The 18483-nt window shown below is 33.1% G+C and overlaps 1 protein-coding gene across 2 annotated transcripts in view; it reads left to right on the forward strand.

Annotated features, from left to right (window-relative positions):
• The window catches only part of LOC126976957 (nose resistant to fluoxetine protein 6-like), a 69285-nt gene extending 51474 nt beyond the window's left edge, over nucleotides 1-17811 (forward strand). For both annotated transcript variants that reach the window (XM_050825569.1, XM_050825570.1), the window contains exons 4-12: nucleotides 967-1249; nucleotides 5674-5837; nucleotides 6661-6829; nucleotides 8912-9105; nucleotides 9589-9714; nucleotides 12249-12454; nucleotides 12528-12670; nucleotides 13509-13620; nucleotides 14133-17811. In XM_050825569.1, the coding sequence (XP_050681526.1) occupies nucleotides 967-1249; nucleotides 5674-5837; nucleotides 6661-6829; nucleotides 8912-9105; nucleotides 9589-9714; nucleotides 12249-12454; nucleotides 12528-12670; nucleotides 13509-13620; nucleotides 14133-14218 (1483 nt within the window). In that variant the 3' untranslated portion in view covers nucleotides 14219-17811. The remainder of the gene's footprint in view (nucleotides 1-966; nucleotides 1250-5673; nucleotides 5838-6660; nucleotides 6830-8911; nucleotides 9106-9588; nucleotides 9715-12248; nucleotides 12455-12527; nucleotides 12671-13508; nucleotides 13621-14132) is intronic.
• Nucleotides 17812-18483: the final 672 nt, after the last annotated feature.

Genomic DNA, 18483 nt, shown 5'->3' on the forward strand with positions numbered 1-18483 from the left:
AATATCATAATATATATAATTTTTTTATCAACGGATAAGCATACTGATCAAACGATAAACAATATCAGTAATCTTTATAGATTTTCACGTATGAATGGATTGATAATAGTCGAATGATCCTCGGAATTGTGTCAACTCTATAGAAAATGGATGAGCTTAATTCCAACAACTATAATATGTGGCTGCAGTTATAAATGACTGTATGGTTTTAATGATGCAATTGTGGTGCGAAGTGCCAATAGGTTTCACTATAATATGTATTTCATTGGAGTTAAATTTTGTTGAAGTGAATTCAGAACTCTACCTGACCTATTTTTATGTAAATATATTTGGTCATGGCATCCTTCTACTTCATCGTTTCCTTCTACTTTGAACGCTGCGTCTTTCTCAATTTTCTTTCGCGCGACACGGTCACGAAAATGGGTATCAATATCTCGAGCCAAAGCGTTTTTTTACAGAGCACTTTTTAGGAACTGTTCTATCACTTCCAACCAAACTATGATATAATATTCCTTGTGTGAGACGTTCAGCTGGTGGTAATTGATGCGCCCTGCCCATTTCAATGCAGTGCCGCTCAGGATTCATGAAAAATCCCAAAAATTCTGAGTGGCACTACAACTGCGCTTGTCACCTTGAGACATAAGATATTAAGTCTCATTTGCCCAGTAATTTCACTAGCTACGGCGCCCTTCAGACCGAAACACAGTAATGCTTACACATTACTGCTCCATGGCTGAAATAGGCGCGGTTGTGGTACCCATAATCTAGTGGGCATCCTTTGCAAAGGAGCCTCGTAAACGTGGTAATACGACGTGAATACAAAATGAATAGATCTTCCTAAAGGGCAAAGTTCCTGTAATTGTTCTGCTGTTGTAGGAGAATTTGGGCGGTGGTGATCACTTAAGAACACGTGTTTCTCTTCTATTCCATAAAAATGTATTAATATGCTTATTTTTTAATTTACAGAGCCCTAATGATATTATTTGGCGTTATGCTCACATTCACAACGTCGTATGAAATCTATTCGCTACGTTGGGGCAACAACAAAATCAGTGCAACACACGATTTGATTATATCTTTCTCAGTTATCAATAACGTCAAGAAGATACTCTCAACAAAACAGAACAATGGTCTGGGCCTCGAGTGTATAGCCGGAATCAAGGCCTTGGCGATGATTTTTATAATTGCTGGTCATGCGTGCCTTTTTATTGGTAGCGGGCCTGTCATGGACGCTAAGGCTTGGGATCGGGTGAGTTATTAACATACAGTTTTTAATTTTAAGATCATATCAACTAATACAATGTAAGTGACAGCCATAAATAGAGGAGCATGAGGTTCGCTTGATTCGCTACCTTTTTTTTTATGAAATTTAGGGACGAGACGAGCAGGACGTTCAGCTGATGGTAATTGAAACGCCTTACCCATTACAATGCAGTGCCGCCACCTTGAGACATAAGATGTTAAGTCTCATTTGCCGAGTAATTTCACTAGCTACGGCGCCCTTCAGACCGAAACACAGTAATGTTTACACATTACAGCTTCACTGCGGAAATAGGCGCTGTGGTACTCATAATCTAGCCAGCTTCCTGTGCAAAGGAGCCTCCCACTGCTAGTATCCGGTAATCATGAACTTACCTAAGAAGCGACGGTTACGCAAAAATGCAATCATTGATTCTCGTCACGGTGCTTGACATGTACCGATTAGGTATTTTTTTGTGAGACCCCTGGTATTACACAAAAGTATGAAGCGGTGATCACATACCATAGCTGACCCGTATGCATGCTCATTTGTCCTCATCTTACACAAATCAATAGTGAATGTCTTTTGATTTCAGCTAATATATAATATGATGTTGGCATCTTTGTTCATTTTATTAATAGTTTTTTTGACTGCTCACGCCCATGAAGTTTCGTATTGTTTAAGTTAAAATTTCATACAAATGATATTATACTTCATGGACGGGTACCGCCCCCTTAGTGATGTGCCACACATTACTAATAATCGGTAAAAATAAATAGTACTATGTAAATAATTAATGTGGCAAAAACTGGTGTATGTTGTTATTTAATCAGTAAGACAACAAAATTTTAAGGTTGATATTAACAAACCAACACAATAAAAAGTTTTACATCCTTCATAGTTTAAGGCGTACAAATAAAACAACTACATATGTATAATTGTTTTATTCCTTTTATTTAGCATGAGTTATCAGAGTCATCAATTAAATATTATAGTAGATTCATCGCCTATGAGGAGTCTTCAGTAATATTAATTATTATCTCTAGTGTGCATAAATTATCAAATGCAATGTCACGGAACAATCAGACATTATGACTTTTTTTTTGGAGAGGAGGAAAGTACATTTACGTTATATATTTGGGCTCCACCCCCTACCGATTCAAAGCTCCTCTATGCTGTCAGCCCTAAAGGTTTTAACAGCGACATAGGACATGGGCCGTGGAGACCGCAAATACTACGCAACAACAGTTGTGGAGCGTCTCTTAAATAAACTCTAACCTTGGAACGGCTGTGTTCTTGTGAGAAGGACAGAAGACCGCTTACGATCTTAAAATATTTTCGTATATTGAGTAAATGCTTAAACAGTGAAAATTATACAAACAATTTAAGAATATAGTATAAATAAATATCATAGGTTGAATATTAATTTATTTATTAATGACGAAAATTTTTTGGTTATGCCACATTTAAAAGAAGAGCTGAGCTATAACTATTTTATTATTTAATCAAAACAGTAGAACAGATCTGCAAACCACCTAATAATATCTGTGAAAAAATACTAGTTGTTACTAAATACTCCTATCAGTATCCAGTAACAGCTGTTACTCAAATAACAGTCAATACTAAATACTCTATACCTTGAGTAACAGTTCCTCGCTTGTCACTGTTATTTTTGATATCTTGTCACAGTGACATCCGATGATATTTTAACACTTGTTACATATACCTGTGACGAAAAATACCTCTCACCCCTAAAAGAAGCATACCATAGCAATGAGGGATGAGTAGAAAATAAAATACCGTAGCAACTACTGGATAATGGAACGAAAGTCTAAGCTTGCAATAGATAATAAATTACTGATATATAAGACAATCTTGAAGCCACACTAATATAATGCAACTGGTAAATGACAATACACACTGGTATATAATATACAAATGTGCGGAAGTGCAAGCGCATCTAACATCAATGTTATCTAAAGGCAACTAGAGAGATTATATTTAAAAATATTTCAAGTGCACTTTGGCTTGTTAATAATGCTGAAATACATGAAAACATAGGCATTGCCACAATCAAACATGAAATAAGACTACCTTCAGAGAGATTTTAAAGTAAAAACCGTACATTAGAAAAAGCTTGATCCGCTATGATGTCCAAACACTTGACTCTAGAGAATAAGTAAGCAGGACGAAAACAGGCATAGATTATTGCAAGAAGGTAGAACAGATTTTGGGTTTTGAATGAAATAGTGAAAAGCAAGGAACTTGGCCTTCAGGTAAAGATAAAGACTTTTGAAACCTGTATTCTCCCTAAATTTAACGAGCTGGGCTTTATTAAAAAACCTTTCGTAAAAATAAAATTCGTAAAATACCATAAACAAAAAATATTGAATCCAAGAAGAGTGTAGCAGTAGCTCAAGATGCCATGCAAACAAGAATATCATAGTTGCCGTAATAAAAACGCCATTGTTTTTAGGTAGTGCGGTATCTAGTTGGAGCGCAACGGAGACCAATCCTTAATCTAAGTATAAAGATTTAAATCCAAAATCAGCCAAACACATAAAAAAATAAAGAACTTGAATAAACCTTATTAAAACTTAATTATCAATCAAATATACAACTACAGACGTGCGCCTGTGCGTTTGAATAAATCCAGGAACTTTAATGAAATCCAAATGGTTGGAGTGGGCGGTACAAAAGTTATTTTACCTTCACGAAATTTCATCAAAACTAGAATTCAATTAACGCCTAAATTGAATGTTAAATGTTTCATATTAAAAGGTTTTACTAGAATTTACAATTTCGGGTTTCAGTGAAGACGGTCTATGGCCCAGATAATTCAATTTTCTTTGAAGCTGTTTTCAATTATAATTTTATATTTCAAAAGAACTCATTTAAATACGAAATACTTGTAATACAAAGTGATTTAAGCCATACAGAGTTAGTTATTTAAAATGTGAAATATTAGGTTATTGTTTATGCTGGTAACAATGAGCCTAAGGTCTCGAATTTAGAGTCCCTAGCAGACAGATTTCGGGAAATAGGACTAGAAATGAACTCAAGCAAGACTAAACTGATAACAAACTCGGTGGCTGCAGACATAATCAATAAAAGAAAAAAACTGAAATATTATGTTCAGGTATATATGGCCAGATGTTCAAAGAAATTTATAAAATAATTGCAACAAGGTGAAACAGATTTACGGCTTCGAATGAAATCATGAAAAGCAAGGAACTTGGCATTCAAGTAAAGAAAAAGCCTTTGGAAACCTGTATTCTCCCTATATTTGGTGAAATCTGGGCTTTGGCAAAAAACCTTAGGGACAAATTCGTAAAATATTAGAGTGCCATGGAAATTAAAATTCAAATATTTTAATTCATGAGGACCATTCTAGGGTTAAAACTAAAAGACAAAGTTAATAAACATACAGATTTGAGGTGTAAAACGAAACTGACAGATGTTCTAATACGCATTGACCAATTAAAATGGAGGTGGCCTGGGTATTGCTCCGTTGTAAATGTGAAAAATGGAATGAATTGTCTGGTACACAAGAGATGGCCAAAGAAGCCGAGGTCGCAAAGCAACGGTGGGAGAGCGAACTTAAAATAACCTTAGGTCCATTTTGGCTAAGAGTGGTGGAGGATAGGAAAGAGAGGAAAATGTTGGATTGGCCTATGTCGTAAGACACACCGATCAAAGAGACGTATTTTAATATTATACTGTTAGCCTGGAGACCTTAGTTATAAAGAGTAAAAGTTCGAAACAAAAAGCCTTTACTATTATTATAATCAATGAGCATGTTGATACTTGATGATATTCTAAGCGTAGATCTATTTATTTAAATAATTATACTCTTTTATAATAAAATCCCAACCTAATTATGTTTGAAACATGTAATTTATAAAAAAGTATTTTTTTTAAAGTTTGCTAAACCATATTACTCGACTATAGATTTTCTTATCGTGCAGGCAGATTGGGAGAAGATTATGAGTGTATTTACCAATTACTTATATATATTTTAATATGAATGTTATTATTTGTAAAAGAGCGCTAATAGGAATACTGTATTAATGACTATTAAATCTTTCCCCAATGATGGCGCACTGTATATAACAACAAATTTAGCCGAAATTATGGGCACTATGATAATAACCATTATAACGTGAATCTACATTCCTTAACGAATTCATTTAAAATATTTGATACTTGTGCGTATAAGTCTTAGGCTTTGTTCATATACAAAGAACAATTTGGAACGAAAGCAAAAGAGAGATCTTCCTTCTCTTTCACTCACTTCACCACCCACATTTTCTCTCTTACATACGATAGCTTTCTATCGCAGACGTTTAAGAAATCCTATGAACTTGTTCTCTGTTGTTGTGATCCAGGGAAAATCTTTTGGTTGTTATTCAAATTTTATTTATCCATTCCAGCTTATTCAAGAACCAACAAATGCATTTATGTTGAGTAATTCACTGCTTGTGGATACATTTCTGTTCCTGAGTGCATTTTTATTTAGTCGACTCTTGCTCATAGAGTTAGATAAAAGAAGAGGAAGACTCAATGTACTGCCTATTTTAATATTTCGTTATATCAGGTATGTATGATATTATTGTTTATTCATTAATTTTATTAACCTTGCATTTGTCATCCATAGATCTGTCTAATTGCGGCTCTTAGTTATTATTTATACACTAGCTATTTTAGATCCAAACGGTGTTACCCGTCCCAAAGACAATCGCCCTGATGGAATGACCCTAGTGGCTTGGGTACGGGGAAGGACGCTGGTGTGGGATGCGACTTGCGCCAACACTCCATTTCATCCAAGCTATTTCAGGTTAGGCTGAGGCTGCTGTTTTGTCTTGCAAAGACAGAAAATGTGGCAAATATGTAGGTCTCAGTGAGTTTTATATCTTTGAGAAATTTGATATCGAGACACTTGGCTCGTGGGGCCCAGGAGGAGAATATACAAAGTCTCTACTTGCCTCAATGGGGCTATTGAAACCCAAGTGCTGGCAGCTAGTTCGGTCAACGGATCAGCCTATATGTGAATAATACGTCCAAATTCAGCTATCGCTATATTTGTTTATACACACTGAGTAAATTTTTGCTGACGGTTAGACACGAGTATTTATAATAGTTAATCTAAACAAAAATGATTTCTTTATGTATTACTTATGTTTTATTTGTAAGGGATCTATTAAATTAACGCAATAGTACATGTGTTACTTGAACAAATAATATTGTTATTTTTAATGCAATAGGAAACAAATGTTCATGGATCAACTAAAGCTTATTATGCTGCCGCTGGATGCTTTCACTCAAAACACCAAAAGAATACAAGTCATTTCCAGATACTTAAAAAAGAAATACATTACTTTATGTGGTTTTATTACCATTATAATTTCCTTGCATTCTAGGGTGACTCCTGCTTATTTCGTGGTGATATTTTTCTATATGACATGGTTGCCAAAATTGGGAGAAGGACCTCTATGGAAAGATAGGCTGCAGCTCGAGCAAGAAAGATGCATGGACTCTTGGTGGACTAACCTTTTATACGTCAACAATTATGTTAGAACTGATCGCTTGGTGAGTATTTTCTACAATTTTTTACTAAAGACTTACTTAAGCCATCTTTTTAAATTCATGTTGTTTTACTTGACCTCTCGCCTTACATAACGTAAGCATTAGTTTAATAATTTTCTTTTGGGGTGTTTGTATAGGCTAAGTGGACGTATATCCTTTCGGCCACTGCGATTCTTAAGCGTACATTGTCTTAGTTCTTTACCCATCTATACTACGTTTCAACACCATCTCACTCATGCTTAGCTAAAGACTCTGTTTGGAGTTGACATGCTCAAAAAGGGTGCTGACTTCAGTCTTTATGGGCCGCCGACGTGATAGTAAAGTGCGCAGAATTGTTCTTTTTTTTTTCGAAGTTTTACCCAATATTTGGGAAGTTGCTGTTTTTATAATACATCTAGACTATATTTCCAAGACATAACAATAATTATAATAGTGTGATATATAGTTTTTGTTTGTTTTGATATAAATTCAACTTGAAATAGTGTCCATTCAAATTTACTGAGGACTTTGATGCTTGGTTTACTTTGTCTGGTTAATTTTTATTTATTTTGTAATATGTTAAATTAATAAATAAATATTGACACACTTTTACACAGATTATCTAGCCCCAAATTAGGCATAGTCTGTACAATGTAAATTAAGTATACTTTACTTGATAAACTGTCGTCTTTAAATATATTTCAGTAGTTATTTTGTCCAAATATAACATAGTCATATTGTATATAACATACACAAGCACGTCAACATCAAGGGAATCTTAGTATGGGTTGATTCCAGCGGCCAAATGCCACCACTGGACATTACTTCAAAATGCAAAATACCATCTGCATCACGTTGACGTCTGGCATTCCAAACCGCGCGTTTTGCAAGATATTTCTTGCCTTGCACAGCCACTCTGTGGAATCAATTACCGGCTGCTGTTTTCCCGAACGGATACAACTTAGGGTCCTTCAAGTCCTTTCCAACTAATATTAAACTCAAGGAGGATTCACTTAGTCTAGTAGATTCTACAGTATTTCTGGGGCTTCACATTGATTCAAAAATAAAATGGTGCCCCCAAATAGAATCACTTGCAGGTAGACTTGCCTTAACAGCCTATGCGGTTCGAACAATCAGATAACTAACTAACGAATGGAGTCTATACTTGTGTACTTTAGCTGCTTTCATAGTTTTATGACGTATGGCATTCTGCTATGGTGTAATTCAGCAGATACCAAAACAATCTTTGTTTTACAGAAAAGGGTAATTCGTGGCATATAAAAGCTCGCGACTCATTGCGTGACCGTTTTAAAGATATAAATATTTTAATAGTAACTTCTCAATATATTTATGAAAATTTATTGTACACACAGAGAAACAAAGATAATTTGCTGAAAAGAAATGATATACATAACATTAATACAAGATACAAGAATAAATTGTTGATTCCAAGATACCGATTACAAAAACTTAACGATTCTTTCATGGGAAACTCTGTGCGTTTCTATAACAAACTCCCATCAAAAGTGACAGAGCTATCAATTCGCCAATTCAAATCTTATATTAAAAAACAATTAATTAAGGAAACCTATTAAAGAATAGATGATTTTATAAATGCCAAGGTAGCTTGGCCAGATGTCACTCCATCTCGCAATGACAGCTTGACAATACCTTAGGTTCTTCTAAACCGGTGTAGAGCTATGAATAGTTTTGTATAATATAGTGCAATAATATAATTATGGATACAACTTTGTATTTTTGTATATAAGAATAGTTTATTGTGTGACGATTCAATGTGATCCTCGAGATTTTATTGAATAAAGATATTCTGATTCTGATTCTGTATAGAGCATACTCCCACCTTAAAGACCGGCAACGCATCTCTTGACCTCCTATGGACTTCCACAACACCTGTTGTTGCCTCACCGCTCCCCATTCCGTGAGCATCTTGCCGGTTTGCCCCCTCTTATATAAAAGAAAACTATAAGCGTTCTTTTGCTACACATAAAATAATACTTAAAGGTACACTTTCGCGCGAGCAAAATTCGCGCACCGAAATCACTCGGTAATCAACGGTCCTTAACCACTCTAACTTTGTATTTTCAGTGTATGTTCCAATCATGGTATTTATCAGTGGATACGCAGATGTTTTTTGTTGCACCATTATTTATATACGCCTTGTGGCATTGGAGGAGGTTTGGAGCTGTATTTACTGCAATCGCTACAATAATCTCTCTAGTAATACCTTCTGTTATCACATTCAGAAATCATTTGGATCCGACAATTTTGTATTATGCAAAGTAAGTATTTCTCTCTAGTATTATTATTATAAGTAAGCAAATTACGTTCTTTCATGATATGTATTATTATATTCTGGTAATTTATGTGAAATCTCATACTCGCGTGGGATGAGTTTTCTCCGATGAAATCACTATTTTGATATACAAGAATAATTACTAACCTACCTTTAAATTTAGTTTATTTCAGATAAGTATGATCCATAGTATGTTTAGTTGATCAAAGATCAAGCCATGTAAATCTTAGTTTAAGGTTGAGATGTTGATTTTGAGACATATATATATTTTGGATTTTATATGTTTAATGTATATTTTAAATTAAAATGGAAGGGAAATTTAATATCAGTTTTAATTAACGTCAGTATTAAATAGTTGGGCAACGTATATTTAACAAAATTAACATCAATTGCGGTAATAACCTGCCATAATATGTCACACTCATAATGATTCACTTCATTAACTCTCGGATATTTTATGATATTTCAGGGAGTTCACAGATTTTGCGAAAAACTCATATTTCGTCGAAGCTTATATGCCGACCCATATGAAAATGACTCCATATTTCATGGGAATCCTCACCGGCTATATATTACACAGAATACAGTCGGAAAAGTAAGTAGACTTACAATAATAATTCTAATAAGCTTATATTGAAAATATATTTTAAAATCAATGATAAACATTATTTTAAAATACTTACCTACACACATGTTTTGAATAAAATTATTTATTTATTAATTAATTATTTAGTTATTGATATAAAGTAATTTTACGTAGGGATACAGGTTATTTGCTCCCTTTTTTCTAAACAAGGCATTATGAAAATTTGTATTTATTGAATCTTAGATATTATATATTTTAAAGTTTTCAAAGCATCGTTACATTTTGCAACTTATACCATTTTATGTGCGATGCGCTACCAATTAGGTTTACGTGTTGCATAGCAAAATTGTTGTTTTGTGTCTGTAAGGCATTTTACTTTTTAAAATGGGAGAGGGGGACAAACGAGCGTACGAGTCACCGGTTAAATATTCACCGCCGCTAACATTCTTTTGTAATACGAGAGGAATCACAGGAGCTCTGTCGGCCTTTAAGGAAGGTGTACACGCTTTTTTAGAAGGTACCTATGTCGTATCATCCCGCGAACACCGGACAAGGAAGCTCATTCTACAGCTTGATTGTTAGTTCATGGAAGAAAATTCTTTTTCTTGAAAAGCGGACTGTGTGCACTGTTTCCTCTGGACTAGACTCAAATGCAGTGTGCATTTGACAACTCTTAATAGTTTTTAGTCCAGGACTATTTTGCTACCAAACATATTTACGTCGCAAAATAGTGGTAGGTAAAATAGTTCATTCGGTTTTCAAGGGTGTGGAAACCTAAAAATTGGGGCACGTGCCGACACAAATTGTTGAAATAATACATAATTGCCACAGACACACAGTCTTTCTAACTATATATAATATTGCACATTGAAATGCTGCGCCAGTGTCTGATTTGAAATATCTACTTAGGATATCAGATGTTTTATTACACTTGTAATGTGTATCTGGAAGACAGAAAGTGTGCAGTTTTGTGTATATTCTAATTATAAACAATAGAAAATCAACAAATAGCGACTTGCTGTTTAGTATTTTTTCTAAAATTATTTATTTTTATTATATTTTTATTTTATTCAAAACTTTATTGTCTCCCCAAAAGCGGTGCCGGATTGTTGATTCGGTAATGTAATAATGAATGTAAAACAAAATTTTAATTTCAGTTTTGTGACCCCTTAGAAATAATAAAATCTCTCTAGACTTAAAAAATACTGCAAGTAATAATATAATTGGTAAAATAAATAAATTCGATCATTTTTGGCAATAAAATTAAGAGAAAAACTAAAAATGAATCTTTTTTTAACTGTTTTTCTTTTATATATTTTGAAATGTTGATAATGTTATGTATGTGCATAGGCACATAAGCGAACTATCTAGAAACTGTGAAAAGTAAGTCTTTTGTGGGGGACCTATATGCTTTTACAACATGATCCCAGAAAATGTTCAAAAAGATTGAACTACGATATTCGAAAGAATTGTTAAACGACAATTATGTGGTAAAGGCATAAATAGCATAAATTACTTTCTTAATATAACCACAGATTGGTAATGGAGCGACCACCGCTATTTAAATTGTAAATTTGATTGTAACGAAATTATATAAAAGAAAAGATGCCCGATGAATCTTACTCCCGTTCGTCTCAGAGAGTCTGAAGCATAAATTTTTTGGTGGATTTCAGAATTTTGAATAAGAATTTTGGATTTATATTTCATAAAATTTATGTCTAGCACCATATACTCTTGCAAAAGTGTAATAGTTCTATGAAACATGGTATGTTTCCTGTCTTCTTAAACATAGTAAAATTACAGCCTGTACCTATAAGGTCAGAAAACTCTTCGAACCTGAATAACTATGGTCCTCGATATTACATATAGCAAAATTTAAAAAAATAATATCAACTCAAATGCTTACATAGTTTAATTTTCGGATGCTGTGTAATGATGAACGGATGTGTCAAGCCAATAAATAATATTATTGAGACCTGGGAGGAATCATAGAATACACCTGGTATTTTATTTGATATATCCAAGGCCTTGGTCAGAAGGCTATGCCACAATGGCATAAAAGGAGCAATGCTCGATTTCCTCTTTTAATATTTATTCGAAAGAATTCATAGAGTTGTGAATTATAGATCTTAATAAGGGGGACACCACAAGGTTTATTTTTGGACCGTTTGTCTTTCTTATTTACATTTTCTTCCTGAAGTTGTAGAAAAAAACATACAGTAGTATTGCTTGCAGATGAAATATTAAAGTTAAAAGAAACCAAGCTATACCTTACTAAGTAAACAGTGCTCTATCTGATGTCGTATATTTATAAACCAGTAAAATACGAATTATTAATATTAATAAAGTTTTATATAGAGATAATATATTCCCTACTTTTTTTCCCAGTGTTAGCTAGATTTTGGCTTTTATTAAGTAAATTTAAAAATTATATTATGAATAAGAAAAAAAATTGCACCCGTTAATAATGTTCAAAGTATTTAGACAAATTTATTAAAAGGTATGTTTTCAAGCTTTTTAATAATTTTTTATATATTTTGCAGTTACACGTTTTCAAACATCCTTAAAATATTTGGTTGGTCTACAAGTATAATATTGGGGACAGTAACAACATTTTCAGTTAGTTTATTCTACCAGGACTGGTACCAGTACAGCGCTTGGGAAGCCTCTGCGTATATATCTCTGCATAAATTTGCTTGGAGTATTGCAACTGGGTGGCTCATCATTGCGTGTGCTACAGGAAATGGAGGTGTGTATATTATTATGACCAATAAATTATACTGTACAAACATAATTTAATATAATTTGTAAATGTTTCTTAGGTATACTAGGAAAGCTTTTGAGTTGGAGATTTTTAGTGCCGATAGCAAAGTTAACATTTTGCGCTTACCTTGTGAACGGTATAATCGAATTGTACTACGTCGGTCAGTTGAGACATCCGCTCCACATTACCTTCTTTACTATTGTGAGTATTTACCTTATTTTTATTCTCTCTTCTAAGCTACTTTTATGCAGCCTTACCAACCAGAGGTATATTTGGTTTTTCTGTTTTTTCTTTACACGCATGTCCTCACACACAAGATAGCCTTATGCAAAATTATCCAAGGCAGAGAGAATGTCTCCATTTGTACTTTTTGACGTATGATATCTAGTTTGACGTATGGAAATTACCACAAAACGAACTCACAGATCACAAACAGCAATAATTGATATACAGACTTAAACTAATAGATAGCAGCACTAACAGCTGTTAATAATTATTTGTTTATGTGAAAGAATGCACTCATTCAATTTTTAAAAAAAGTTGACGTGTGATGACTAAAAGAATTGGTGGCGATATATCGCACAATTATCAAAAATAAGAAGATAAACATGATTATAGTATAACATAATGTTAAATATTAGCCAATATTAATAGCTACTATACTGAGATGCCAATCCACTCCTAATCCCAATGATCTAAGATAAGCGGACTTCAGGTGGTATTTGAATGACCGTTGATTCATTGGTGGCTCTGTCTAATTTCTGCTTCTGTTATATTGCAGTAGCCAAGATAATGTTGGTAGCTAGTGAAAGGTGGCATTTTAGACCAATTATTGTCAAAACTGGGAATTATCTTTTCTATACACCAAAGCATCTTTCTATTAAATCCTTAATGAAGTTGGTGAAGTATAATTTGATATAGATGCTTATTATGTTGATGTGGAACCTTTTAATTGTTACGTTTGTATGGAATCTTGTCTCTAGGATCAGCATATATCGACGCTTATTGTTTTACTTATGTGAGTGTATTATATTTTCAGGCTGCAAATGCGATTTCACACTTGTTTTTGACCTTTTTCCTTGCCATGATACTGTGCGTTGGATTTGAATCACCGCTGCACGGAATTGAAAAAATACTTCTGCGAATGTTAGGTAAGGTATTTTTATTATTTATTACCTAAATTTCCTTTTTTTATTTTTATGGAATATGAGGACAAACGAACGTACGGGTCACCTGGTGTTAAGTGATCACCGCCGCCCACATTCTCTTGCAACACCAGAGGAATCACAAGAGCGTTGCCGGCGTTTAAGGAAGGTGTACGCGGTTTTTTTGAAGGTACCCATGTCGTATCGTCCTGGAAACACCGCACATGGAAGCTCATTCCACAGCTTTCAAATTAATTATGATATTTTTGTGATATTACGTTTTCTTATACTTTCATAGTTTGGGAAAATTAAATAGACTATAATTGACACTACCTACGTATTTTTATTTTTCAAAATAATGTTTATAATAAAGTAACATTAGAAGATTGCTTTTGATTCTTGATTTCAATAAGCATTTTCTTTTTGCTTAAATAAACATGCTAGCTATTAGAGGGATATTCCAATATATTAAAATTCAGGTTAATAACGTTTTCTTTTAATTATATAAATTGTTTCAGCTCGCCCAGTGCTAAGTGACAACGCGCAAAGAACGAGTTCTGACGAACTCTCACGTAATACTAGTCAAAGTAAACTAGATACATAAGACTAGTTTTATAGTGTTAAGTGTATTCAATGATATCTGACCCGGAGGTCCATGTATTATTATATCTACACTACTAAAAGAAATGATGGATCCATTTTGTAGTGTCGTAGTTTATGTAACAGTTCCCGAAGCGGTGCGTCATTGATTTAAGGATCGCTTTCAATAACTTTGACGCACTAGATGCCTGTCTTAAATTAAATGGTAAATACTAGCTTAAAGGACCACAATTGTCAAGATAAAACCAAGAGCTCAGTAATTATCACAAATATTTCAATTCTGTCAAATGACTGATGTATTCAGGTACAAAAAACCTTAACGGGTGTAGCGAAATCTTCATACACAAGAACCGTAAATTTGTGGTCAAAGGTAGAACAAAACCGAGTATATAGCTCTCTATGCACTTAAATGGTTAAAAATTTTACTGTAGAAATGCTGACCAGTGCCATTTGATGCATTGCTTTGTCAAATCAAATCAAAAACAAACTTGTAAAAAATCAAATCAAAATAAGCACAAAACTTTGCTTTCTTAACATTCAGGGTTAAATTTTGATTGTAATTATTTAAAATAATCGGATTCAGTCATTTTATTTAATACAATATTGTGGTTATTATATAGAAGGCATTACAATATGAAATAAGCGATACATATTTGAGTCCCGGGATTCATGTCTGACCATTTCATATGCTGATATTTTGAGACTGTACTGTCAATAGCGTTATTATTATAGTATTTATTATAATAGATAAAATATAATATACTTATTATTATTATTGAAGTAAATAGTATTAAAGTACCTATAAAAGAAAGATTCCATTACATATAATCTAAACACAAAACTAGAAATTAATAAGCCAGTTTTTATTTTTACGACGAGTGAAATTAATTAGAACTTGTGGGGTAATAGATTTTTTGTTTCATTAATTATTAAAGTAGTAATGTGCTTTATTAATCCATGCTCTGTGTTTTGGTTTATATATACTCAATGTTATAATCTGCTGATATATTATTATAAAAAACTTTGTACACGCTCGAAGCCACTCTAATTTCATTTTATGTATCACTGAAAATTGCTTACTCAATATCTATTTTGAAGTTGAGCCGTACAAAATGTATTATTCAGATTTTTTTTTGTGACAGTTAGAAAAAAATGGAGTATACTTACAAAAATCTGAATTAAATTGATTAGCACTTAGTGCTTATAAAAATCATTGTTTCCTTAAACTTTAATATGTATTGAAGATATCACAATATTTTTTTTGATGATAGCCAAGCCATGTCTAAGAAATAAATCTTGAAGACTTAATTGATATCTTTCCGTAGTTAGTTTTTCAACCAATAAATGAAAACCTATTACCTATACCGAAAAACAATTTAATTATATATTTTATTTATACACATTAAAATTTATTCAAAATGTTCAACTCCGTTGGCATGCTTAGAATTAATTAAATAAGAACAAAAATATAAACATATAGAAATACTGTACCTATAAGAAAATATAATATGTCTTTTAAAATAAACATATCAACTTACTGTGTAATTATAAATGAAAAGATTTTTTCCATATTATTTACAAGTTAAAAGTTACCATATATACCTCTAATTACAGATAGGTTTTTGCTTTACAAGGATGTGATTTTTCACATCTTATTTTATTTTGAAATGACTTTCTGGTAATTTTGTAATTTCAGTCCTAGATAATAATATGTATTACCTATTTAGTATTATATCGTATTAAATATATACCATTGTAAATTTATTGAAGTAGGCATTACTTTGCAGAAATCCATAATTATATAAATGATTTGAGTTCTATTTAGTGTTAATTCTGCCAATATTTGTTTTTAGTCCCATCACCTTTGTTACGTATCTCTTCCGGGGGTAATACGTCACAGCAGCCGACCAATCACAGCGCGTCACTTCGTCGACGAGGGTATAAAACAGCGGCTTCCGGCTCATTTGATTCAGTCTCTTGCCAGATTTTGGCGAGACAACACGTCCTGAGGATGCCTTGTGTAGAGGCGAAATACGTGTCGAATTGTTTAAAGACAAATATTGGCCTAATTAACACTACATAAAACTCAAATCATTTATATATACCATTATTCTGCATCCATAGTGGAGCTATGCCTAGTTTGGGGCAAGATAATTTGTGTAAAAATGTATCAATAAAAGAAAATGGTTTTGAGGCCTTTTACGAGAAGTGTTATAAATGTAGATTAATACTCAGTAATAAGCTGTGTGCCGAGTATTATACTAATATTAAGTAAAACCTATTTAGAAATATTTTGTAAAGTTAATTTTAAATAAACTAATTAGTTAAAGTGGGATCCTATAGTAAACGTAGAATATTCAGATTCAAAAATTAAACAATTTTGCTTTTAATACTTTCTTTACCATTCGCGTAAATCGTTCTATGTTGTAACAACATTGTCTCGTAGAGTATGTAAATAAGATCGTTAAAGGAATTCTAAATAAATAATTTATGATTACATATTTAAATGGATTAAGTACAGGTCTAGGGACTTATAATCTATATTATTTTGACTACTCTCTCGATCAGTTCTTAATGATTGTTAGGTATGTCTCTCGCATGACTCTGTACCTTATAAAGGCTCTATCACAATACAGTAACAGAACGGATGTTTAACTTATACTAGAGCGCCCAAAAAGTGCACGCACACATACACAAGATTTATACGGTCGCCAAGCAATCTTGGGAAGACAAAACAATTGAGTACCACACCGTACGCCGCTGAGACTGGTTGCTGTCCGAGTTAAATTAGCTACGCCGCGTCGTCCGCGTCGTCAATATTTTGTGTACCAACCCTAGCACTCCGCCCAGACGTAGGTATAAATTTCAAGGAGACCGTTGAGTTACACTACTGTTGTTTTATCTATCACCTAAACTCCAGAAACCTACTCAATAATTTCATTTCGGGTATAAAATAAGCCAAAACATACCAGTCAGCTGATTTCAAAATGAAAGACTAAATTCGCATTATTGTAATCGTGACCTCAAGCTTGTATTTTCATGAATACGTATGGTATGATACTGTAGTATGACAAAACATTTTGCTGGTTTTGATTGGGACCGTGCCAATATCTCTATTAATAAGTATTTATATTTATTTTACATCTGCGGTGAATTGGTAAAAATATAAGGAGAAGGTTATTATGTCGTTTTTTTTTGTAGAATAAGAGGCCAAACAAGCGTACGGGTTACCTGTTATTAAGTGATCACCCCCGCTACAATCTCTTGCAACACCAGAGGAATCACGGGAGCGTTGCCGGCCTTTAAGGAAGGCTTACGCGCTTTTTTGAAGGTACCCATGTCGTAGTTTTATATTTGTTGCTTATGAACTGATTTGGATATTTTTGTTTCAAAAATAATTTAAAGTCTGTATCGTTTTGTATTTATTGAATAAACACATTTTTTTGTAATAAATATAATAATAGACTCATACTAAGTCAACTTACTAATATTATCTGTAAATATACTATGTATTGCTCAACTACACCTATATAATAGGTATATATTAGAATTGTTAAGATTGTTTTCATACTTTGTAATAAAATACAATAAACTGTTTTCTATTTCATTATTTCTCCCCCAAAATTTAGATTTATAATTTGTATGTATGTGTATGTTCAGTTTGATAAAAATTAAATTCCTGTTAAGTACAATGCAGTGCGGATCCAGCTTTTGGAAAACCACAATTTAGAGTAGCACAGAATAAAATAGTATAGTTTCACTGAGTCAAAAGCTTCTAAGCTGCCCAATTAAGATACGTTTTAAATTGTACTCAGTCGGTTTCATCCAACATAGGTTTGTTACTGCATACATAGTTATAGGTGAAATGTGCTTGAGTCGTGAGGAGGCGAGAGCGGGTCGCGGCGGAAGGACACTGATTTCAAAAATAACAATAATCGTAACTAGAATTAGATTAATTAAATACGCAATTATTTTCTCTATCTATTGTTTTGGAATAGTGTTTTTGCAGTCGGTTGTTTTTTTGTTAAAAAATTTTTTGAAATGGGGCAGTCGCCTAAGGCCTCCCAATGCAATGGTCATACGAAGAACCTTAATGCCGAAAGTCAAGAAATCTAGCCACAGCAACAATTAAATAAGTAATGAATGTATTATTGGATAAAAATAATGTAATACTAGAAGAATCAATTGTCTATTATTTCTAGTTCCTCGCTTACACAATCTGAGAGAATTAGATGCTGTATCTTCAAAATGAAGCAATGACTATTGACA

This window comes from Leptidea sinapis, chromosome 43, assembly GCF_905404315.1.
Source record: "Leptidea sinapis chromosome 43, ilLepSina1.1, whole genome shotgun sequence".
NCBI classification, from domain to species: Eukaryota; Metazoa; Arthropoda; class Insecta; order Lepidoptera; family Pieridae; genus Leptidea; species Leptidea sinapis.